The sequence below is a fragment of the Erythrolamprus reginae genome, chromosome 5 (assembly GCF_031021105.1).
Source record: "Erythrolamprus reginae isolate rEryReg1 chromosome 5, rEryReg1.hap1, whole genome shotgun sequence".
In the NCBI taxonomy this organism is placed as follows: Eukaryota; Metazoa; Chordata; class Lepidosauria; order Squamata; family Dipsadidae; genus Erythrolamprus; species Erythrolamprus reginae.
The window spans coordinates 57,916,132-57,942,719 of NC_091954.1; the positions used below are offsets into that span (position 1 = coordinate 57,916,132).

Genomic DNA, 26,588 nt, shown 5'->3' on the forward strand with positions numbered 1-26,588 from the left:
ACTAGTTCCTCTGGGGTCCACAACCCCTGGGCTATCCCTATGGTGGAATGGGCGCCCCAGCCCAAGAGACTCACATCGGTTGCTATAGTCACCTCTTGTAGTAAAAGGAACGGTGAACCCTGTTGGAGTGCCAAGGACCTCCACTACGTGAGTGATCGGCGCACTTGTGTAGAAAGTGGTACTGGTCTGTGGGAGTGGCTGGTTCGTCCCTTCTGGAAGGGGATCAGGAACCCCTGAAGGGGTCTGGCATATGTCTATGCAAGATATAAACATCCCAAGTAACTGGGAGAAAAAGGCCAATGGGACTGTCTTCCTATGTTGAAGTTCCAATACCATATCTCTGGTCTTGATCTGTCGCTCGGTGGATAGGAACAACTTGCCTGTCATGGTATCTATATTGGTACCTAGATGTGGTAAGTACCGGGTTGGTGTCAGGTGACTTTTCTGGTAATTGACCGTGAAGCCATGGAATTCCAGTGTCCTGATGGTTTCTGCCAAATCTGCCATGCTCAGTGGGGGGTGCTGGACAGTATAATGATGTCGTCCAAATACGCCATTAGGCGCAATGTACGGGTCCTGAGGTCTGCCGTCAGAACATCCAGCAGTTTTGTGAACGTTCTTGGGGCAGAGGATAGGCCAAAGGGCATGGCCTTGTATTGGAAGTGGAAACCTTCGAAGCTGAAGCGTAGAAATTTCCTGTGTTCCCGATGAATAGGTACATGTAGGTATGCCTCTTTTAAATCTATAGACGTTATCCAGTCCTTTTGACGAATCGATGCGAGGATTGTTTTCAGCGAATGCATCTTGAAGTGGCGGTACCGCACATAGATGTTTAGCTGCTTGAGATTGAGTATGAGGCGATAGCCGCCCAAGACCTTGGGGACTATGAATACGATTGCACCAATTTCCAGTAGATGATAAATCTCCTGATGCAAAAGTTCTCGTTTGTGTAGATTGAAGGTCACTGGGCACTGCAGGAATCTGTCCAGAGGTAACTGGATAAAATCCATTCTGAGGCCCTGGGATAAGGTTTCCAGAGCCCAGGTGTCTGCAGAGATAGCTTCCCAAGAGGCGGTGAAATGCTGTAGCCTGCCTCTGATGGGGAAGGGGTCTTAGGAGTCATTGTCTTCTGCGGTATCCTCCCCTGGTGTTCCCTCTGAAGGGCTTTCTGGACTGGTTAAATTGTCGATTCCTGTCGCCAAAGTTATTCCTCTCCGATCTATAGGAGGACTGCTGATAGGACCCCTGAGTATACGACCTGCTGGCTGGGGGTGCAGTCGCAGACGTTTCCACCTGAAAGAGCTGTCGCCTGAAATATGGGGTTGTGCGCCTGTCTTGCCGCCTTTATGTTCTAGGTAAAATCTTCTTTTTGTCTTTGTCCTCAATGAGGACCTTATCCAAAGACTTGCCGAATAACTTGGACTCTTCGAAGGGGGCTGAAGCTAGGCGCCATTTCAACTTAGCATCCACCTGCCAAGTGCATAGCCAAAGGAGACGGCGGGAGGACAGGTTTGTAGCCAAGGCGCGCGAAGAAAATCTGGCTGCCGATAATGTGGCGTCCACCGAGAATTCAGCCGCCGCTAAAAGTTTGTTAATATCTTGCCTCAAGCGGCCATCCTCTGGTCCCAATTTCGTGAGCATGTCTTGAAGCCAGAGGATTGATGCTCTGTTGAAAAATGATGCGTCTGAAGCCACTTTTAGGGCCCATGCTGCCATATGGTGGGATTTTTTAATTAATCCCTCCGCTCTGCGGTCATCTGGTTTCAAGCCCTCCGCCATTTCCAAGGGAACCAGCGCATTGGATACCAGGCTTGCGACTGGCATATCAATGGTAGGGAATTGCAGCAGATTTTCCATCTCTGGATCGAACGCGTAGAACTTGCGTTCTGAAGCTGTTGGTCCTAGAGCTCCTGCTGGGTGTTCCTATGGTTTCTTGACATTATCGAGGAACAACTGCGGGGAGGGTATAAAGTCGGAGTCTTTTTGGGGCTCGGAGAAGATCATTGAGGTGGGTTGAGCACCCGTTACCGGATTTGTCGTTTTGTCTGCCATGTCTGAAGCAACTACCTGTTTTGCCTTATTAAGAAGAATGCGAAAGAGGGAAGGTCTGAAGAGGCCTGTAAAGGCTGGTGGTTCAGGAAGTGTTTCCTCATCCTCTGATAAACCATCGTCTGGCTCTGAACCCGGTTCTCTCATTCCTGAACCCTCATGAAAGGAATCATGCACAGGAGATGGGGGTGCAGGAGCTGCCCATGCATGAAGGTTGAGGCAGAGGAGGAGGAGGGGCAGCAGATGCTGCATACTGCTGAATCCCCGCAGCAATGCCATGCGAATAGGCTGAGGCAATCATGTCCTGAATGGCCGGGGACATGCGGTGTCATGTGTCTGGTGAGGATCTTAGTCCTGCTGCAGTTGGTGTGAATGTAACCGAAGGTGGCATTGGCTGGGTGGGGTAATGCCACGCTGAGGTGGATGGCACCTAAATGAGGCCTCTGCTGCCGGGACTGGGGCCACTGATCTATATGGGGACCAGCCTCTGTCTGTAGCTGATCCCATTCCCTCTGGGAGACTGGGAGGGGTAGAGGTGGCCGTGGGACCCAGATTCTGACCTGTTTTAATGTTTACCAGGCTTGGTATAACTGGTTTCTGTCTCTGGGCTGCTTCAAGTTGTCCCTCTAAGGCTTTGATGCGTTTTTCGGCCTCTTTCAAAGAAGCAGATACCTGGGAGGTTTTAGATTTTGGCTTTGAGGAGTGTGTTTTCTCCTTGGCCTTAGGATTATGAGTCCCAGATGAGGGTGGGTCTGCCATCACCGAATGGGGTAAATCCGCCATTAATCGAAGAGCGAGGCAAGGGTAGTATAATGAGCTGTCGATAACTGTGTTCCTCCGAGAATGAGGCCCAACAAAATGGTGATTGTTAGTCAGAGATTACCACTTCCTGTAATCTACAGGATATCCTGTTCTCTGATTGGGGCAGACCGTGGTCAATCATGCCCGACAAAATGGTGGGCGGGTGTTGCAATGATGGGGCACGCCTCCAAAATGTCTGCTCTCTGACTAAGCTTTTCTGTGCTCAGGCCTGTTAATTTCCCCTTGCCTTCCTGGATTGCAAAGGTTGGAAAAACAAAAGCCTCCCGGGCCGTGGCGTTTTCAAGCCTCCCCTGCATCACTGATCGCGGTTTTGGGCAGGAGTTTTGAATCCCGGCACCTTCGATCACCCAGAGCAGAGCTTCGTCCTGAGAGCTGTCTGGTATAAATCGATCACCGCATTGGTCGCAGAGTCTGGGGGTATGGCCGCGCAGGCCGGGGACCCCTCCCCTTCGTGACTCCCAGTCCTTGGAGCAGTACCCGCGCAGTACCCATGCAGTACCCGCGCAGTACCCGCGCAGAGAAGAGGCTCCGACCGAGAATAAAGTTGCAGGCAATACTCCTTGGAGTAGGGGCCTGATTCCAACGATGGTAAGTTGTTTCGTTGCACCTGTAATGAAAAGAGGAGAAAGAGGTATTATTAATAAGTATAAATGCTCTGACAAAGAAAAGGTAATTTTAATTCAGACTGAAGAAGTCCTAGGAGGGAAAACTTTTTAAGACTGACCCATTAAGGGCAGCATGGGGGTGGGACCTGTTATTTATGCAAATTTTTAACTCAGTCCCTTCCAATAAGGCTGAAGTACTACCCATGTTGGACTCTCCGTAGCAGTGCAGTGGAGAATTGTTTCCTTTACATAATAAAATGAATTATTTTATTAAATTATCCCTTTGGAACAATTAATAATACTATTTATAAAGAAACTTTAAAATCAAAAATAAGAAAAGTCATACCAACCCAACCAAAGCACACATGACAATAGATGATAGGCTCTGCTAATAAACTATATACACAAATAGAGACAAAAGCAAAATAATTGTTACAAAAACAGTAATTCTACTCAATAAATTCAACATATAAAAGCAAGCAGTAAATAACACCCACCTGTTTGCAATGTTATTAGGAGTCTCAATCTCAGGTCAGAATATTTCATATGCCCATAATCATATGTATAGCAACATTTTGTATAGGAGCGGAATTAAGATTATATTGTCTAAAACATTTAAATGTTTGAATCCTTTTCCCAAAGAAGTAAATTGGAACATTGACTGGCTTTTTTTACAAATGTTTGTTGAAATATTGCTGAAAAACTAAACAAGTGAATAGTTGGATGGTTAAATAAATTGCTCTAGTATTGATTCCCTCTCTAAAAATAGTTGGAAATGTTAAAGTTCAACAATTTTGGGAAATGATTTATACCAGAATGGAAAGAAAAATCTATAAGTTGTATTTTTTTTTCAACCTGATAATTATTATTACTAAACTTTACATTCCCATAAAGCACAATTTAATTAGCATTGCACAGCAACTGCTACAAGGATACTCTAGGTTCCTCACTGGAAATCACTTATACTTCTTCCTACTGTAGAAATACTATTTAAATTATATGTCTCCATGTCCAAATAACTTTATTTCAGTCCGAAAAGATGTATTATCATTAATTTAATAGAACGTGGTGCAGGAATAATGCTGGAACTTCCAGAAATGGTCTGGTTCAAGCCAAGGTATATGAGATGGAGTGAGTTCCTGTCAGTTGATCCCTAGTTTCTGCCCCCTCATAAATTCAACAGTATGTACTATTGTGAGTAGATAAATGGGTACAACTTCAGTAAAAAAAACCTAGCCGTGTTCATGTGTACGGAGAAAAATAGTTTATTCCCAAATAGTACAGTATATCCTTCAAGGAACACATTCTGACAATAAGTTCATAACTAATGGATTTAGGACATTTAGTAATTTTAGTTACAGTATACTCAGAAAACTTCTCCAGCACAATCCTTAGAGAGAGAGAAAAATCCTTGCGGGTTTGTAGTTCTAAAGTATATATTTCTAGGAAGCACAGATCCACTGAACAAAACACAAAAAGATTTTTCAGATATGAAGCAGAATTAGATGGAGAGGGAGTAATATTGAATTACTACAGTTATTTAAATAAGATTTAAATAAGAGTCCTAAAGAGATGCTCTTAAGTGCAAATTTGTTCTTGTTTCTACACTATTTTCTAAACACATGAAAAATCAATGATAACACCTTAAAAAACTTTTAAAAGTTTTTGAAGCATGTAATTTAAAAGTAACATCTCTTCCAACAGAGGAATGGTAAATTATGGGGTTGGTATTTGCATTTGTTACAATGTCAAGATTTCTGCCTATCAGCCCATATACAAACAATATCTAAAGATGTCATCTACATATTTACCAAAGGAACAAGAACTGTCAGTATATTTTAACACTTCTCCAAAACGTCAGCTTTCATCAGGTGTAAACACAACATGTATAATTTATTGGTTTAACTTAATTTAAAGAGATGACAGTCATATGTCAACACACGTATTGATAAGGTAAATAAAGACTACAGGAAAATGTCAAAAACCTATTAAAATATTCTGCAATTTCCACATGAAATAGATTTACCTACTACTTTTGTCAATAAATAAGTTACATGTTTTCCTTTTTGGACTGATATTGAAGATCAACCTTCAACCTCATTTACCAAGGAAAAGATAAGGGTCAAATAAGAAATACCTTTGTAAATAAAATTGGTAGATACACTTTATTCTTGAACATATTAAAAATGAAATATCCATTTCCACTTTTTTGTAAACAATACTAGTCTTCAATTAAAACATTCACTTTTATGTATTATGCTGTGGTTGCAACTTTAAAGTTATTTGTTATATTTTAGTTTGAAAACTACCATTTTTAATTATACAGACAGATATTAAATTGAGTACAAAATAGCATGTACACTTAGTTATTTTGTTCCTGCTTGGGCATTTATTTTAACAATTAATTTGTTTGAAATAATTTAAATAATGAAATATATTGTAAATTAAAACTCATTTCTAGGCATCATATTTCAGAAATAACATACTGTGAGTTCATAGGGTCAATATTGAAGTTTATTTTGAAAAAACTACCTTGAAATAAAGTATATTCGATTTCACTGCTTTTATAATTCATTTTATTTTATCCAGGTAAGCATAAACTTCCACTATATATTTTGGTAGACTGTAGACTCACAAAGGAGGGTCCTAGGTGTCGACCTCTGTTCCTCTGCCAACACCGACTATGACTGACCAGAGAGGTAGGAAGAGACATCTTATACTATTTCCTGTATTTTATCTTAGGATGGATATATGTTTATCCCAGGCATGTTTAAATTCAGTTACTGTGGATTTACCAACCATGTCTTCTGGAAGGTTGTTCCACCATCTAATACTCTTTCAGTAAAATAATATTTTCTCACGTTGCTTCTGATCTTTCCCCCAACTAACCTCATATTGTGCTCCCTTGTTCTTTTGTTTACTTTCCTATTAAAAACAAGATGGTGGCACCCATGGATTGGCGCCAACCAATTTATTTCGGTGACATCATCGTGACATCACCAGCAGGTTGCTACCGGTTCAAGCAAACCAGTCCGGACCGGGAGAAACCGAACCCTAATATGATTATATCAACTCTCATTGGCAACATTATGGTATCTAAACAAACATGTTCAAATTGACACTAACATTAGATTAGACAAATAATAGTAATGAATCTAAATCAAAAGCAATAATGATATGATTCCCCTTTCTAGTCAAGCTTCAACTCAAATTTCACAAAGAAATAAACAAAAGTTACTGCAGCTTTAATATGCCAATTAATATTCAATTGGAATTTAAAAGCCAGATAACTAACTATGGCCATCAAATTATTCTCTTTGCCATATGACTGATGTTAGTTCTAAACTTCATTGGTTAGTTCTAAAACACAGATTACACATTTTTATAAGTACCAAACTAGTGTTTCTTTACCTCCAAACCAAATTTGCTAGCAACCATTTAGATGTATATGAGTTCTGCATTCCTTAATATAGAAATGATTTAAGTGTGACCATACGGTGAATTTCAGGGGTACAGATTAAACAGGTAAATCATCCCAGAAAAATATAATGGCAAACCAATTCCAAGAAAATTATCAAGGAAACTGCCTGGATATTCCCATGAAATCTTCAAGAGACAAACTCCACCAAAAGAAAACTTCTATTTTTTTAATTATTATAATAAAATGAAAATAGTAATATACCAGAATTGTTGTGAGATCAAACAAAGTAAATATTTTCATCCAAATCCGTAATTATATTCTTAAAGTTATGAATAGATTCAATGACTCAATTGTTAACATTTTAAGTAAACCATCCCATCATTTTGCAAAGTAGGATAGTTTTTTTAAAACAGATATTAAGCTTTGCAACAATGTTTAACAATGTGCTGTGATTTCCAGAATATTTGGGTTCTATCTGATTTTTATAAAAGTTAATTGTTTTTTTCTGAACTGCTTGTTTCACAGGACATATAGTCATCTCCGTATAGAAGTTCATTTTTTTGAAACAATTTCATCTTAGAAGAAAAACTATTCTTTTTTTTCTGGGACAATTAGTTTCTTCATGTTCTAAACACTAAATTCTATTTTCCCATTAATTTTTAAATCTGTGTGGCTCTAACTTAAAATAAACTGTACATCAAAAGAATGGAAAATAAACAGCCAGGAACACAATTTGACGAATTGGATTTACTTAGTTTATTTAGCTAAACAGGGTCCATTGGATCTCTTTAATAGGCTGACAGTTGCACTGGGCTGGTTAATAAAACATTCAACACAGTATCTTCAGCCAATATAGAAATGCAAATCCCACCAGAAATATTTTATTCATGAAATAATAATTTCATTCACTACCACAGACACAAAACCTAAGCTCTTAACTCACTTTGCAAACAAACAGTGCCATCTAGTGTTGTTATTTAAGAATCAAGATAAAAAAGATAGCTTTGTAATTCTTTAATTTTAAATTTCCCCCTTTTAACAATAAATCTTATTTGCATGCAGTGTACATTTGAATCCTTGACTTTGGAGAACAAGACTAAACTCCAGTAAAAGTAAAAAAATACTGATGTGAAAATATATTTATGTTTTTATTATATTATTTTGCTATTCTTCTGTCAAATCTTAAGGTTTGGCTTACATTTTAATGTTTGCAGTTTTTAATTAGTATAGGTAGTTTTAGTTTTATTAAGAATTCTTAGTAGTAGATGACACCAAGTTATGTTTTAGATGTTTTAGATGTTTATCATGGTTTTATTTGTAGTGGCTTGGTTTGTTGTGATTTGATTCTACTTGAAGGCTTGGTTTGTCGTGGCTTGGTTTGATTTGTTTGCTGTAGCCTGGCTTTATTTGCTGTGGCTGGGTTTATGATGGTCTTATTTATTGCGGTTCTATTTGTTGTGGCTTGGTTTGTTGGGATTTTGTTAACTGTGACTTTACTGGTTTGGTTTGCTGGAGCTATGCTCATTATTTTATTAAGGATTCTTAGCAGTTTTATTATTATTTATTTATTATTATTATTATTATTATTATTAATGATTGTTAGCAGTGGAAGTCACTAAGTTTCTATCGTAAATAGTTATTGTGGTTTTGTAGTTTGCTTGGTTTGTCGTGGCTTGGTTTTATTTGTTGCTGTAACCTGGCTTTATTTGTCGTGGCTTTGTTTATTGTGGTCTTATTTGTTGTGGCTTTATTTGCTGTAGTTGGAGTTTTGTTAACTGTGATTTTATTGGTTTGGTATGTTTGGTTTCTTGGGTTTTGCTTATTGTGACTTTATTTGTACTGGTTTGTTGTGGCTTGGCTTTATTTGTTGTGGCTTGGTTTGTTGTGGTGTTAGTTATTGTGGATTACCTGTTGTGGTCTGGTTTTATTAAAGTTGTGGATTGGTTTGTTGTGATTTACTTTGATGCAATTAGTTTTATTTAGCTGTGGCTCTGTTTATTTATTTATATTTGGTTGGATTTCTATGCCGCCCTTCTCCGCAGACTCAGGATACGTTTGTTATAGTTTTGTTATGGTTATGGTGAAATTTATGTTTTTAGGAAAGCCAAAGGGAATAGGCGTTCCAGTTGTTGAAGAATTACCACATGAACCTCTACAGTAGGAGAAGTATTGTGGGAGAAGCTGTCCAAATCTACCCGGCACACCTGAAAAACCACTGCCTGCTATACCAACATGTTGCAGAAGCAATACCTCATTAAAAAACCCTTGGTCCAGCTGGTCTGGCTAGTAGCACTTCATAAGGGCCCCTTTTCAGGGTTACAGGAGATGGTTAACGGTTTTGAAGATGGAAGAGGGCTCTACACGTCAACTGCAAATAAAGTGGCAAAACCATCTTCTAGAAGAAGAGAAACTCTGACTTCAAACCTCCACTACCTTGTGGCTATATCCACCATTGGAAAAGGCTTCAAGAGGCAAAATCTGGAAGCAAAATCTAGAGCCGGAGTCCCGGAACCAGTTTGTGACTGTATACAACCACGTTCTGATAACTCCTGCAACATAGCTGGAACCAATCGTATTGGCTTTACTATTCCATTGGATTATTTCAGCGACATGGAAAAGGCGGATCTGCTGTTTGGGTAATAGTCTATCCTATATATTTACCGACCCAGGCCTCATGCTCTGGAGAGGACAACATGGAAAGGACCAGTTACTGATTATAAGTTTTCGCTTGATTGATGTAGAGCATGATGCCAGGGGCCGCTTCCAATGGTGGGAGAGGTCATTATGCTTCATTGGCAAAATGACAAGCAGATTAATAACTTTGCACCATGCAATAACCCTAAGGAAACTTTGGCCCTAAAGTTGGGCACTTGGCATGTTCAGACAATGACCCCCATTTTTTCTGACAATTTGCAAGAAATAGATGATGTACACAAGACTGCTGGTATTGATATGAAGTTGAGCAGACTGTAAATGGACATTGTTGCCTTTTAAGAGATAAGGCTGTCAGACCCAGGATTTGTTAAGGAGAGAAACTTCTCATTCTTCTTGCAGAGAAAACCATCAAATGAGGCTAAGGAATATAGAGTGGACTTTGCAGTAAAAAAACATCCTAATAAGATTCATCACTCCATCTGCTCCAGGCAGTGAGAGGATTCTGTCCTTGCAGCTCTGCTCGCTAGCAGAGCCGGTCACTCTTATTAGCACATATGTACCAACTTTATCATGTTCAGTAGAATCTAAAGACAATTTTTATGATGATCAGGTCACCACTATCAAGAAAGTCCCTAACAAAGAATCACTGTTTATCCTTGGTGATTTTAATGCCAGAGTCACAACCGATTATAGTTCTTGGCCTATCTGTTTAGGTCAGTTTGGCATTGGGAACATGAATGAAAATGGCCAACATCTGCTGGAGTTTTTGCTGCTACCACAGTTTCTGCGTTAGCAATACATTCTTCAAAACAAAGCCCCAACACAGAGTCTCTTGAAGACATCCAAGATCAATGACTGGTACCAGCTTGGCTTGATTCTGGCCAGGCATTATAATTCTTCCAGTATTACAATCACATATAGCTGATTGCAATACATACCACTCCTTGGTGTGCAACAAAATAAAACTGCAAACAAAGAGATTGCATCACTCAAAAAAGGAAGACCATGAATTGACATCAGCAAGACCCACAATCAAGGCAAAGAGGAGGAATTTGCACAAGCACTAGAAGAGATGCTCCCAGGCCCAGCTGAAACAAATGCATCCAAAAGATGGGAATATTTCAAGAATGCTGTCTACAGCACTGCCTTGTCAGTATTTGATAAGGAGATTGGTTTGAAGCCAGCCATCCAAGAAAAAAGTAGAGTGTTAATTGCATATAAGCCTCCTTTAGTGCGTGTTATCTACAGGTTCTGCGAGCTGCTCGTAGCAAAGTCCAGCAGGCCACCAAGAGATATGCAAATGACAATTGGTTGCAGATTTTCTCTCATATCCAGATAGCAGCTGACACAGGATAATATATGATGCCATCATATATCAAGAGGATATATGATGGCATCAAGCAGACCTTAGGACCAACACAGAAGAAACTGCCCTTTTGAAGTCTGCTACAGGTGAGGTTATCCAGGACCAGAACACAGCAGATGGCACACTGGGTGCAGCACTACTCTGACTTATATTCCAGAAAAAATGTGATAACTGACGAGGCTTTGAATGGCATTGCCTGCCTGTCTTGGAGGAGCTTAACAGCCAACCTTAGATGAAATAAACGTGACTCTGGACTCCCTCACCTCTGGCAAGGCACCTGGGAAAGATAACATCCCTGCCGAAGTTTTAAAGTGCTTCAAAGACATCATCCCCATGGAACTGCATGAAATCTTCTGTATCTGTTGCAGGGAAGGCGGAGTACCGCAGGATATAAAGTATGCAAATATCATCACATTTGTAAGAACAAAGGCAACAGGGGCGACTGCAACAGCTACCATGGTATCACTCTTCTTAGTGTGATAGGGAAGCTGCTTGCCTGTGTCATATGGAATTCCAACAAATCTATTGGCTGCATTACAGTTCCGTAATGGGGGTGATCTACAACCAAGATGTTTGGTTCACTACTAGGTTCTGGAGAGAATTCCTGAGATCCATTGTCACAGGGGCTTATCTCGGCTTTCCATCCAAGTACAAATGGGGCCGCGGAACATACAAATGTTAATGTGGAACAATACGTCAGATGTTACGTGGATTACCAACAAGTTAATTGGGCTGACTTGCTCCCTTTTGCAGAAGTGGCAGTGCACAGCAGTACGGGATTGAGACCTTTTCAGATTACTAGTGTCATTGAATTAGTTCCTATGCCAGAACTGCCAAAAGTTTCCTCAATAACTCAGCAGCTTGGCATACACCAAGAATATTTAAGACCCAGAAGAAAGTTAGTACAGGACTGATACATTTTTAAGAACAAAATATGAGCTTAATCTGAAACTATCTCTCGGGAATCTTGATTAAAACATCTATATCCTCAAAGGTTAATTATTAATTAAGACTATTAAATTGTCTTTCATATTCTTTATGAGATATCTTCATCATGATGAGCTTTAGATGTAACTGTTTTCTGTTATAAGCACACTGGAAAAGAAGAAATTAAATATTTCTTTATGCAAAAGAATATAGTTTCCAGGAATTTGGATATACCACTGAATTTTAACTGGTTATCTTTATCGGTTCAATTTCTCCTAAACTGATTAGGCTGTTCAGACTAACCCCCTGGTTAATCTAAATTGCAGCATCCTAGACAGTTGGCTGTCTATTTCAAAATAAACGGTGTGGGAGAACCATCAACTCCAGATGAGGCTTTTATTGTCAGGAAGATTTTCCAGCCTTCAATTGAAATTTGTTTTCTTGTCATTTAAATCCATTATTCTTTCATGTCTTTTTTTTTTTGAGTGATAAGATAAAGAATTCTTGCAAGTATTTAAAAAATTCTATGGGTTTCCAACCAGTTCTGCATTGACTTGCCCATCAGTATGTTAAAGAGAATTTTATCAAATTCTTTCTTGAGATCCATAGTGAAAGACATGTAACTTGAGGTTGAATTATTGAGGTTTTAATGTTCTCCAAATTTATTTCTCTTCCTGCATATGTTTTAGTGCCAGGCTAAGTAATACCACAGGGCATGGGAAGTAGCATTTGTTTTGCTGACTGTTTATATGTACATAGCATGTACAAAAATATGTTTTAGGCTTGGTAAGAAAGAAATCATAAGGAAGACATTCAGCTGAATGTTTCCCAACTTCTGACAAAGAAAAGGGAAAATACAATAATGCTTTCAAGATTGATGTCAGTCCTTCAAAGTACACCAAGGCTACACCAAGAATAGGATGCCAGAGGTTTGATTGCAATTATCTATATAGATATATGCTATAGTAAGAGAGTTTGGAAGATCTGATTGCATTTTCCCTTAGCCTTTCATATATTCAGTGTGTTATAAATTAGTTTGGGATAATAAACAAGCTCAGAAAGCACCAAGGACCCCTCACTTCAACCCTGGACTAAAAATATACTCCTCTATTGAGTCTGATGTGTCTTATCCTTTGTCTGGAAATTGGTAATATGTGCCTCTGACATAAAAAAAGGAAGTGCAGGTAGCCCTTGAGAAATGATAGGACACTTTTAATGAAGGTTCAAAGTTATTACCAATATCCGAAAACTATATATGACCCTGTTTCCAAAGATACTATAGCTGAAGTACTACCACATCATTCAGCTTTATAACAGACCACAGAGATGCCCTCCCTCCCAATTTCTCTTGCTCTCACCCTGCCCTGCAACACATGGGCCTGCTCCACATGCCTCCCTTGCAGAAATGGTGACTTCTTTCCGAGCTTTCTGCACTGATCATCTCACCACCGATCATCTGTCCATTGGGGAACTGCAAAGTTCTCCTTCCTCTGGCTAGAATTGGGAATGCAGTCCTTGCATAAAAGACAGCTTCAGCTTTCCCCACCCAGAAAGCCACATTAGTTAAATAAACAGTTTTTTTTTTAAAGCTGGGATGGATAGATTTGTTGGCCTTCCCTCCCCACCATCACCATAATTAGGTGCTAAAACTAAACTCTCCCTCTGCTCTAAAATCTCTATCTGTTTTATCTTGACTACAGGCTGAAAAGTAAAGAAACAAAGCAAACAAAAAATTTAAAATCTGAAAGTCATCTCCAAAGATTGTGCAACAAAATGGAAGACATTGGGTCTTTGCAAGCTTTAGCTATCATGAGTCTGACTATCTGGACTCTATAGGCATACCAGCTGCAGCCTTACTTGGAATATTAAAACCTGACTGAAAAGGTTTATGCTTTCATCACCATTGATTATACTACTACAAAGTATTTACATGGGCTACTTTTAAAGAACACCCAAAAGCCTCCGTGGATATGGTTCCCAAGTATATCCAACCATTTCCAAAGTTTGTTGCCAGTTTCAGGAAGTTAGGACAGTTGCTTCAGCATGAAAATCATTTTATATGATGGGACTAGCTTTATATGATGGGAAAGCAGATAATGTTGGAGACGAATGAATTTCTGATGGAATGGCCTCCCGTCAGAAATTCATTCGTCCCCAACATTATCTGCTTTCCAGAAATTGTTCCAAACAGAGTTTTTCTGAAGGGCATTGTGAACCTGACACCAAATCTTTTTAGTGTATTTATCTTACATATTCCTTGATGTTACTACATTTTGTTCTGCTCCTATGAGGCAACAAATGAGAGTTTTATTTTTAGAATAAAAATTTAATACATAAATACATACATATCTAAATAACCAATAAGTTGTGTTTAATATGTCACTCTTGTCTGCAATAAAGTTTCTAATGTAGTCAATTCATATCTGGGAGTCTTCTGCCAAGACATAACAGATAAATGAATGGAGACTTCTGATTTCCTCCAAGCTCTGGTGTGAAGTCTTATATAACTGTCCATTCATCTTCACCTTCTCTTCTTAGACCATTACTGGAAGCAAAGCTTTTGTTTTTCAGACTCTGATTAACCAAGTACAAATTCCTAAATAGAAGGAAATTTTGTTAGGGATTCTCCACTTAAGCTTTTTATCACAATACAATATAAAGTTAAATTTTTTCATCCATTTGTTATGGCAAGACTTCATTGTGGAATACTACTCTGGCAGGCCCGAGATAGGGAACATTCCTCTATCTTGGTGCTTCTTGACCTCTCAGCGGCTTTCGATACCATTGACCATGGTATCCTTCTACGCCGACTGGAGGGGTTGGGAGTGGGAGGCACCGTATTGCGGTGGTTCTCTTCCTACCTCTCTGGTCAGTCATAGTCTGTGTTGGCACCTCCTTTGTGAGATGCCTCAGGGGTCTGTCCTCTCCCCACTGCTGTTTAACGTCTACATGAAACTACTGGGCGATATCATCCAGCGAAATGGGGGGAGGTTCCAGCAGTACACTGATGACAATCAGCTGTATATTTCCATCCCGTGTCAATTCAGTGAAGTGATGGGCATGATGTGATAATGCCTGGAGGGTGTGAGGGTCTGGATGGGAGCCAACAGACTCAAACTCAACCCCAACAAGACTGAGTGGCTTGAGAGGTTTTTCCTCCCAAGAACTGTTCCATCTGTCCATCCATTACTTGGGGGCAGGGGATTTTAATCCCCTCAGAGTGGGTCCATAATCTGGGGGTCTTCCTAGACCCACAGCTGAGGCTTGACCATCATCTCTTGGCTGTGGCTAGAGCCCTATTTGGATAGGGAGTCCCTTTTCACAGTCACTCATGCCCTTGACACCTCACGTCTTGATTACTGCAATGCGCTCTACAAGGGGCTACCAATAAATAATGTTCAGAGACTTCAATTAATCCAGAATGCAGCTATGCATAAATCCGACACTCTGTGAGATACACTGGCTTCCAATCAGTCTCCGAAAACAATTTAAGGAGTTGGTTATCACCTATAAAGCCCTACATGGCTTAGTATCAGATTATTTATGGGATCGTCTTCTGCCTCACACTTCTCAATGATCGTTTAGTTCCCGCAGAGTTGGCCTCTTCTGGGTTCCGTTGGTCAAACAGTGCCAGCTGGTGCAACTGTGGAGGAAGGCCTTCTCTGTGGGAGCTCCAGTCCTCTGGAACCAACTTCCCCGGAGATCCACACTGCCCCTACCCTCCTGGCCTTCTGAAAGGCCTTAAAAACATGGCTTTGCCACCAGGCCTGGGGCCATTGATCAATAACATACAGTTCCGGCCTGAAGAGATGAATGTTTGATGGATGAATGTTTTTTAAATATTGGGGTTTTACTCATTGTATACTGTTTTTATTGCCGTATGCTGCCCTGAGTCCATTTGGAGAAGGGTGGCTTATAAATTTAATAAATTGAATTGAAAATTGAATTGAATATTCAATAAAAATATGAACTATTGGTTGAAGTAGCATTAACAAAGTACTTAATAAGTAAGACTCTCTCAATGCCTCAACAGATACAACATTAGACCATTAAGATGTCCTTACTTCAAGTAATGCAAGTGAAAACAAGACACTGAATGAAAGTCTCTACAAGGTTTTAATAGACTACAATATGATTCCTAAGTGCAGATATTTTATACCCTGGAGTGTTAATCATTTTTACATACTCTCTGAATGTCTTTCCTCAACAGTTATTATAAAATTAGCAATTACCTGTTCTCAAGCTAGAATAACAGAACTTTTTCCATTGTAGTTATGCTATATCACAAAAATGAAGAGCAATTTGATTCACATACTAATTCTAGATTCTAAAATAGCATGTCCAATGATAAGGCACCAAAACCATATATGTACATCCCTGGTTGAGTGAGGCTTTCCTTTGCCATTTCAGCTTTTCCTTTCTTGGTATGAAATGTATTGGTATAAAAAGTTATACAAAGAACATAAATGGTAATATCAATAACTGTAAATGTATTTCAATTCCTCTTTTACCAAAATCTTTCAATATACTTTTATTTACTTTTTTAAAACTAAAAGTGTAAAAGACTATACCAGAGCATTTTAGCAGAACATTATACTATTTTTCGGTCTATAAGACGCACTAGTGTATAAGATGCACCAAGATTTCAAAGAGGTTAATAAGGAAAAAAAGGTTTTGTCCTCACCAGACCCCAGAAGTACTCTGCAAGCCTCCCAAACCCTCTGTGTGCCCCATTTTTTGCAAAAACGCGGGTGCTTTTGCCTTTCCCAGGCCCCAGAAGCACTCTGCAGTGCTTTAAAGTGTAAAGATTTACACTTAGAAAGCTTGACAAACTATTGCAATTAGTCAAATCTCTCTCTCTCTCTCTCTCTCTCTCTCTCTCTCTCTCTGTGTGTGTGTGTGTGTGTGTTTGGTTGTTTGTGTGTGTTACTACTTCTTAAAATGTCTGGGTTCTGAAAATCAGGAATATGGATTTTCGGGGAAAGGGCAGGTGAAAAAGGAAAAGAATGCTCTTACCAGAATAATTCCTAGCTGTTAATATTGCTTTTAATATTTCTGCCAACATAATCACATACTGCAATTCCATGTTTGACCACAAGATAGAGCTAGACAATTTGTTAACTTTTCCTGCTGCTTACAACTGACACTTTAAAAATGTGCTTAACAATAAACTTCACTGACAGTGGTATAATACTTTCAATCATGTCAGTATCACCTTAACATTTTGTCAAAAGTCTAAAAGGATAAAACAAAATAGTATCAATAAAACTCTGTTTTTATTGTTCCTTCAACATAGAATCTAAGACTTTACAATAAAACTTACATACAGGGTTTTAAACATATTTATAGCCAAATACAGATAGTCTTCAACTTACAACATTCAGTTAGTGACCATTTGAAGTTACAAAGACACTGAAAAAAATGACTTACAACTGTTTTTCACAGTTGCAGCTTGGCAACTGGCATGTATTTATGATAGTTGCAGTCATGTGGTCACTTTTTGCCACTTTCTTACAAGCAAAGTGAATGGGGAAGCCAGATTCCCTTAACAACCATGTTACTAACTCAACAACTGCAGTTGTTCATTTAATAATAAGTATGTACGTTCAGGTTAATAAGTCAAATAAAGCAAGTAAAGTCATAAAATGGTGCAAAACTCACTCAACACTCATCTTGCTTAGCAATGGAAATGTTGGGCTCAATTGTGTTCTTGTGTCAAGAACTATCTGTATACAGTGGAACCCCGACTTACGAGTTTAATTGGTTCCGGAAGGAGGCTCGCACGTCGAACAGCTCGTATGTCGAAACATTGTTTCCCATAGGAAACAATGTAAAAGCGATTAATGCGTGCAAGCCGAGGGCTGAGGGGAAAAGACGTCGGCTGAAGTGGGGAAGTTCGCCAGGAGGCAGCAGAAAAGCCGCGCGTGTGTTTTAAAACATCGGAGCCGGCATGGGGAGGCTTTTAATCAGCCTCCGAGCCCCGAACCCGGACTCGGGGATTGATTGAGAGCCTCCCCATGCCGGCTCCGATGTTTTAAAAGACACGCGCGGCTTTTCTGCTGCCTCCTGGCGAACTTCCCCGCTTTAGGAGGCAGCGGAAAAGCCGCGCGTGTGTTTTAAAACATCGGAGCCGGCATGGGGAGGCTTTTAATCAGCCCCCGAGCCCCGAACCCGGACTCGGGGGTTGATTGAGAGCCTCCCCATGCCGGCTCCGATGTTTTAAAAGACACGCGCGGCTTTTCTGCTGCCTCCTGGCGAACTTCCCCGCTTTAGGAGGCAGCGGAAAAGCTGCGCGTGTGTTTTAAAACATCGGAGCCGGCATGGGGAGGCTTTTAATCAGCCTCCGAGCCCCGAACCCGGACTCGGGGGTTGATTGAGAGCCTCCCCATGCCGGCTCCGATGTTTTAAAAGACACGCGCGGCTTTTCTGCTGCCTCCTGGTGAACTTCCCCGCTTTAGGAGGCAGCGGAAAAGCCGCGCGTGTGTTTTAAAACATCGGAGCCGGCATGGGGAGGCTTTTAATCAGCCCCCGAGCCCCGAACCCGGACTCGGGGGTTGATTGAGAGCCTCCCCATGCCGGCTCCGATGTTTTAAAAGACACGCGCAGCTTTTCTGCTGCCTCCTGGCGAACTTCCCCGCTTTAGGAGGCAGCGGAAAAGCCGCGCGTGTGTTTTAAAACATCGGAGCCGGCATGGGGAGGCTTTTAATCAGCCCCCGAGCCCCGAACCCGGACTCGGGGGTTGATTGAGAGCCTCCCCATGCCGGCTCCGATGTTTTAAAAGACACGCGCGGCTTTTCTGCTGCCTCCTGGCGAACTTCCCCGCTTTAGGAGGCAGCGGAAAAGCCGCTTATTTTTTCTTGCTTATTTTTTCCCGCCACTCGCAGCGAAAGTGCCCCGGTTTTTTTGCCGCCCCCCCCCCCCCGCCCGCCTCTCGCAGCAAGTGCTTGTCCGGGCGTTTTTTTTGCCCCCTCCCCCCCGCCCGCCTCGCAGCAAGTGCTTGTCCGGGCGTTTTTTTTGCCGCCCCCCCCCCCCGCCCGCCTCTCGCAGCAAGTGCTTGTCCGGGCGTTTTTTTTGCCCCCCCCCGCCCACCTCGCAGCAAGTGCTTGTCTGGGCGTTTTTTTTTGCCCCCTCCCCCCCCGCCCGCCTCGCAGCAAGTGCTTGTCCGGGCGTTTTTTTTTGCCGCCCCCCCCCCGCCCGCCTCTCGCAGCAAGTGCTTGTCCGGGCGTTTTTTTTGCCGCCCCCCCCCGCCCGCTTCTGCACCCCCAGCAGAAGCCAAGGACTCACCAAGAGCTGGATACTGAGAAGAGCCGGCCTGGCTTGCTTTGCTTCCGAGCTGATGCAGAGCCGAATAAAGCGTCACGCCCCCCTGACGCTTTTGGCGGCAAAAGAGCCCAGCATCGCTTCGGAAGCCGCCGAAAGCGTCAGAGGGGCGTGACGCTTTATTCGGCTCTGCATCAGCTCGGAAGCAAAGCAAGCCAGGCCGGCTCTTCTCGGCTCGTATCCCGAATGGAAGCTCGTGAGTCGAACAAAAATTTCTCTACTCTCCCAGCTCGTATCTCGAGTAGCTCGTAAGTAGAGCTGCTCGTATGTCGGGGTTCCACTGTATATATTCTCTTTCATGCTTGTTTTGTTTTGAAAAATTAACATGGCTATTAAGCAGTGGTGGGCTACTAGTCGGAATGCCTAATTGGGCTCGCCTCTGCGGCTCTGGAGGTTCCGTGAGTTTCAGCAGAGTTATGCCACTGCACTCATGCAGGTAGCGAAATCGTGCACCAAGAACGCAGGTGCGCCCACGTTCTGGCAATGTTTTTAATGAGAAACATGCGCAGAAGTAAAAAACTTTGCCGGAACATGGGCGGACCTGTGTCTCCATGCATGATTTTGCTACCTGCATGGGCACAGCGGCATAACTCTGCTAAAACTCACGGGACCTCCAGAGCCATGGAGGCCCGATTAGGAGTTCCGGTTAGTACCCCACCCCTGCTATTAAGCAATATGATGTCTCTTGTAAGTACAATTAGAGATCATCTACATTGTCTTACTGAGGATCATCAAATGGTTAGTTATATTGCATAGAAACTGGACTACCTGGCTGTTTTCCAGTATGATTTTATGTAATCATCTCAAATAAGTGACTTGTTTGAATGATTATTGTAACTTTTACTTCTTGCTAGCGTTGCAGTAGAAGTATGGAATACATGGCAAATTTTTTAAAAATACGTATGATACATACTATATCATGTTAAACTACAGTATGTGACAATAATTGACCAAGGCAGTTGGCATAAATATTTAACCAGACTTTGAACAAAGTGAAACGTAAATTAAGAAAGGAAAAATGTTACATTGTTTTTATTTATTTTATTTATTTTATTGGATTTGTATGCCGCCCCTTTCTGAGGACTTGGGGCGGCTTCCGAGGACTCGGGGCAGCTTTATGTAACTGGCTCTTGCTATAAGTGCACGAAAAAAGTAATAGGTAACAAAATTTAACACCTGATCTTTCTCTCTCCTAGGAGGAAATTTCAACCAAGCACAGTGGCAGATAATCTGAATTACAAAAAGTATTAGAATATGTAATATTTTCACCTGTACAAACTAGACATTGATAAATTACAAACTATGATAATCAGAACTCTGTTGAATATGATTAATTTTTTATCTCGGCTATAATAGTAATGACTAAAATCACTTTTTAAAACAAAAGACAGGATAATATCCAAAATTAAAAACATAAAAACAACCATGGCAGATTATGCCAAGGCCTAAATTGTCCAGGAGCCCATAAACAGTCCATGACTCTGAGTCCATCGTTCTCTATTTGTATGCCCAAGCAACAATCAATATCGTTCTGTAGTAGCTATTGGTATTTTTGTCCTCTACAATGACATCTAAAATCATCCCAATTGCTGATAGGTAAATCATGCAATAGTAATTCTGGAGGCATGCACAGTACAAAGCAGTCCTTTCTTCAATCTGATTGAAATATTTTTACCTGCCTTGCTCAAATGACTCAGGGTTCTAAAATTACAAGAACAACTCTGAATTAATTACTATTCACTTTCTGAACACCATAAAAATGTTGTTTGCTCGTTCCTCCTCTTTCCTTTTTTATAAATTATGATTTCACAAATACTGTATACCCTTTTATATATAGCTCTATACCGTTGTGGCTGTCTTCATTTACTGTATCCCATTCATGATTCATATTGCAAGTCACAATCATATTTCTAAAATCCAACTTTAGAGTTTTCTTCATATTTTTGGATAACGTAAATCTCTCGTTATTCACAATTTAAGTTTCAGAATATTATAAAAATAATCTGAAATAGCTATTATAGCAAACTGTTATAGCAAATTATTACTTGTACTATTTAAAATTATATATTTGCTTAGATCTAAGACTTTGGTATTGGCTGTATGCTTAAAATTACATTTGGAACTGACTAATGAATTCTCTTGAAATGCATCTTGAAAAGCAGGTGCAATCTTGAAAGAATGGACATTTGATAAAATACTGTTGCTTCACTCTCCTAACTGTAGCAGTGGATAACATTCCTTGCCATTTTTCAGCCTCAGTGTTATATCAGTTTCTTTGTTAGCGCAGTTTGAGAAATAGGAAGCTTAACTGAAAGCTTGGCTGATGGAAACTGATTGATTTCCACCAGACAAGTAGACAAATGTTTAGTTAAATATAATTATTGAATGCTTGATGAAATAGCTTTTATTTAATTCTTTAGGCTATAAAATATGAAGTGTTAATTTAAATATAAATTATTCCCGTTATCTAATAAATAAGATTTTTATTTATATTCTTATTTTTTTATTAAATAAGTTCTTGAAAGCTATACTTAATTATACCATTAAGAATAATAGTTCTAAATACTGTATTAAAAAGAATCAAGCAAACCCAGGGAAGAGACCAATATACAAGCAAGGTTCACTTCTTACTTTCCTAAATAATAATAATAATTTTCTTAAAATAATAAAAATAGAAAAGTGGGTACCGGTAATTGGTTCAAATACAATGTTAGTATTTCTGTAATCTATACACCCTTTATTAATAATAGTCTATATAAACAAATTTTAAAAAACATAGAGTGTATTTATATTTGTATGAGAAAGCTTCTGATAATAGACAAAAATGGATCTACAAAATAATTCAATAAATAATTTAATTAATTTAGTTATAATCTTTTCTGTTTCTACCATAAGTGAAATGTTATAGTGAAGAGGATTGATGCTATAAGTGAAGCTTACTATAACAAATAAATCATGAATTCTTTCTCAAAATTCCATAAATGAATTAACTCACAAAATCTGTGTCAAGTTTTTCCATTTCTTGCTTGTAGCTCTTCATTCTACTGCTGTACATGGCTCGGCTCTGTGGAGGGATTTCCCGCACTTCAAGTTCCATTTGTTCCAACTGATGTTTAAAATTATAAAGAGAAAAAAAAGAAATAAAAAAGTGAGATACTGTAAGCTGAATCTGAAAAATAAATTATTGAAGGAATCAAATTTTTTAAATATAGCTTAAGCAATTAATCATACCAAGCTATGAATTTGAAACCATAATGGCTGACTACATACAACAGCTAAGTTAAAAGCAAAGCACATTACGGTTGAGTTTGATTTGTGAACCAAATCAGTAGCAAATCTACACAAATAGGTATAGACATTCTTCAAACAGAAATGAATCCATCAGATTATAAAATGCAAGAATTATTATTAGCTGCAAGATACTCTACGGCGTCCACATGCATTCAAAGCAATACCCTAGCATTATAACAAATACAAGTTTCCCACTATTAAATGGTTTCTCAACATCTACAATAACAGATCTAATGTCCCAATTAGTTCCAAACGAATTTATCAAAAATCATATATTCGGATAAATTCAAGTTCTGTCACTGATTGTCTCAGTCTTTGATTTTCAATCAGTATCGGCATGTTCTGGTAGACTATGGGCATATTCTTCCTCTGATTTCTAATTTTCCATTCTGAGTATTCATCCAGTTTCTTGCCCAAGCTGTACAATAGTCTCAGCCAGACATACAGTAATACCTCATGATACGAACTTAATTGGTGCAAGGAGGAGGTTCGTAAGACGAAAGGTTCGTAAGACGAAACATTGTTTCCCATAGGAAACAATGTAAAGTCAATTAATCCGTGCAACCAACCCCCCCCCCCCCCGCAAAAAAACGGCTTTCCGCGACTGCTGGGAAGCCACGCGGCTGTTTTAAAAGGTGACAGCCGGCCTGGGGGGCTTCCCAGCACCCCCCCCCCAACCTCTCCTCTTCCCAGTTTGCTCTCCATGTGTCCTCAACCTTTCACGGAGGGTTTTCCACCTCTCCTCTTCTGGGAAGAGGAGAGGTGGAAAACCCTCCGTGAAAGATTGAGGACACATGGAGAGCAAACTGGGAAGAGGAGAGGTAGAAAACCCTCCGTGAAATATTGAGGACACATGGGGAGCAAACTGGGAAGAGGAGAGGTGGAAAACCCTCCGTGAAAGGTTGAGGACACATGGAGAGCAAACTGGGAAGAGGAGAGGTGGAAAACCCTCCGTGAAAGGTTGAGGACACATGGGGAGCAAACTGGGAAGAGGAGAGGTGGAAAACCCTCCGTGAAAGGTTGAGGACACATGGGGAGCAAACTGGGAAGAGGAGAGGTGGAAAACCCTCCGTGAAAGGTTGAGGACACATGGAGAGCAAACTGGGAAGAGGAGAGGTGGAAAACCCTCCGTGAAAGGTTGAGGACACATGGAGAGCAAACCGCTTTCGGAGACTGCTGGGGAGCTGCACGGCTGTTTTAAAAGGTGACAGCCGGGCTGGGGGGCTTCCCAGCAACCTCCCGAAGCCAACCCGGAAGTTCGGGTTTGGTGTTCGTAACATGAAAAAAGTTCGTAAGAAGAGGCAAATTTTTTCTGAACCCCGGGTTCGTATCTCGAGTTGTTCTTAAGACGAGGGGTTCGTATCTTGAGGTACCACTGTATATTTGTTTCTTGTCAAATGAACATCTGAAATTTGCTTAATTATAACCATTTACAAAATCAAAAACTAAAAGCAACTGAGCTGATATTTAATTGAAAACCAAATAATTGCAAAAACTAATACATTTATCTTTTAAACTAATTTATTCATTGTGTGGATTTCAGAAGAGAATTTCAAGCTTATAACAGTTAATGTTATAGTTATAGCTAAAAGTATCTACCCTGTATTGAAATTTGATTTGATTTGATTTATTAGATTTGTATGCCGCCCCTCTCCGCAGACTCGGGGTGGCTCACAACAGCAACAAAAACAATATATATTAACAAATCTAATAATTAAAAAATCTAAGATAACAATTACACATTTAAAATCTAAAAGCAAGAAATCCCAATATAACAAACATACATACAGTCATATCATGCACTAGAACTACATAGGCAGGGGGATATGTCTTAGTTCCCACACGCTTGACGACAGAGGTGGGTTTTAAGGAGTTTACGAAAGGCAAGGAGGGTGGGGGCAATTCTAATCTCTGGGGGCAGTTGGTTCCAGAGGGCTGGGGCCGCCACAGAGAAGGCTCTTCCCCTGGGCCCCGCCAAACGACATTGCTTTGTTGACGGGACCCGGAGAAGGCCCACTCTGTGGGACCTAACCAGTCGCTGGGATTCGTGCGGCAGAAGGCGGTCTCATAGATACCCTGGTCCGGTGCCATGAATGGCTTTATAGGTAATAAGCAACACTTTGAATTGTGACCGGAAACTGATCGGCAACCAATGCAGAGTGTTGGTGTTACATGGGCATTTTTGGGAAAGCCCATGATTGCTCTCGTAGCTGCATTCTGCACGATCTGAAGTTTCCGAACATTTTTCAAGGGTAGTCCCATGTAGAGAGCATTACAGTAGTCGAGCCTCGAGGTGATGAGGGCATGAGTGACTGTGAGCAGTGACTCCCGGTCCAAATAGAGTTGCAACTGGTGCACCAGGTGAACCTGGACAAACGCCCCCCTCGCCACAGCTGAAAGATGTTTCTCTAATGTGACCTTTGGATCGAGGAGGACGGGCACATTGCGGACCCTCTCTGAGGGGGTCACTAATTTCCCCCCCAGGGTGTGTGTGTGTGTGTGAGAGAGAGAGAGAGAATTTATACTTTGGCTTCCTATAGGGCAGTGATGGCGAACCTTTTTTCCCTCGAGTACTGATAGTGTGTGGGCACACACTACTGCGCCTGCGCGAGTGCCCCTACCCATAATTCAATGCCTGGGGAGGGCAAAAATTGCCTCCCCTGCCCCTCCAGAGGCCCTCTGGAGGCCAGAAACAGCTCGTTTCCCAACTTCTGGTGGGCCCAGTAGGCCCATTTTCACTGTACCCAGGCTTGAGAGATTTCCCTGGAGCCTGGAGAGGACAAAAATGCCCTTTCCCATCCCCCAGAAGCCGTCTGGAAGCCGGAAATGCCCTCCCAGAGCCTGTGTGTGAGCCGAAAATCGGCTGGCCAGTGCACACATTCGTGCTGGAGCTGAGTTAGGCCAACGGTTCGTGTGCCAGCAGATATGACTCCATGTGCCACCTCTGCCACCCGTGCCATAGGTTTGCCATCACTGCTATAGGGCTTTCATCATATGTACTATGCCATATGCATAAATACTATGCCAGTGGCATTGTAATGGGAGGCTCTTCAGACGCACTTATTTTACAAATTATGCTGCTAGATATTGTACCCTCTGCTAAAGTGCCACAATATGTAGATAATTACAAAGCATAGCTTTAAATTCTAATTAATGACAACCACAAGTGATAGGTCCTTCATAATCACACTTAAATCTAACAAAATCCACTTACTTTAATTAAGGAGTCATGTAATGTAGAGCTAAGAAAGCCGTATGCATGTTTCCATCAACAAGATGGAGGAATTTATCCTGTTATACAACTCTCTTCAATTTGTTTGCTAAAATGCAATACAGTAGTACCTCTACCTAAGAGCACCTCTACTTACGAACTTTTCTAGATAAGAACCGGTTGTTCAAGATTTTTTTGCCTCTTCTCAAGAACCATTTTCCACTTACAAACCTGAGCCTCTGAAACTGTAACCGGAAAAGACGGGAAGAAGCCTCTGTGGGGCCTCTCTAGGAATCTCCTAGGAGGAAACAGGGCCTCCACCCTCCCTGTGCTTTCCCCAGTTGCACATATTATTTGCTTTTGCGTTGATTCCTATGGGAAAAGTTGCTTCTTCTTACAAACTTTTCTACTTCTACCTGGTCACAGAACAAATTAAGTTCGTAAGTAGAGGTACCACTGTATAACCTTTTCGTTTTTCATTTACATAATAAAGCTGTGCTAATGCTTCTATATTATAAATAAGCAAACTTTTCTAATCTAAAACTGCATTATAGTTTGATTTCCAGTGAGGAAATGATGAACTGATGTCTGAAGACATTATGACTGAAAATAGCAACTGGAGGGTGGATCTGAACTGCCAATTTTTTTTCCAGAAAATGATGAGATTCTGAGATTGTCCATAAGTGCTCTGGACAGCTGGTTTTTATGATTATTTTTAATCAGTTTCCAAACAGGTGAGATCTGTAAGAGGCTGCTGAGTGTACAGCCATCAATGTAGGCTTTATGGACTCAAAGTTAGACCATAAAGCTTACGTAACCTCACTTCTAAATCAGTTCATATTTTACTTTTTTATTTTTTTTTTAAAGATCGAGAACCTTTAGATCTGCAAGTTTTATTATATTCACTGGGTGATTTTTTTT

At 40.6% G+C, this 26,588-nt stretch overlaps 1 protein-coding gene across 3 annotated transcripts in view; it reads right to left on the bottom strand.

Annotated features, from left to right (window-relative positions):
• The window catches only part of VTI1A (vesicle transport through interaction with t-SNAREs 1A), a 240,415-nt gene that overhangs the window by 207,046 nt on the left and 6,781 nt on the right, over positions 1-26,588 (bottom strand). For all 3 annotated transcript variants that reach the window (XR_011559192.1, XM_070752713.1, XM_070752714.1), the window contains exon 3: positions 22,161-22,271. Coding sequence is in view for 2 of the 3 variants with exons in the window: in XM_070752713.1 (XP_070608814.1) it covers positions 22,161-22,271 (111 nt within the window). In the remaining variant the exon portion in view is untranslated. The remainder of the gene's footprint in view (positions 1-22,160; positions 22,272-26,588) is intronic.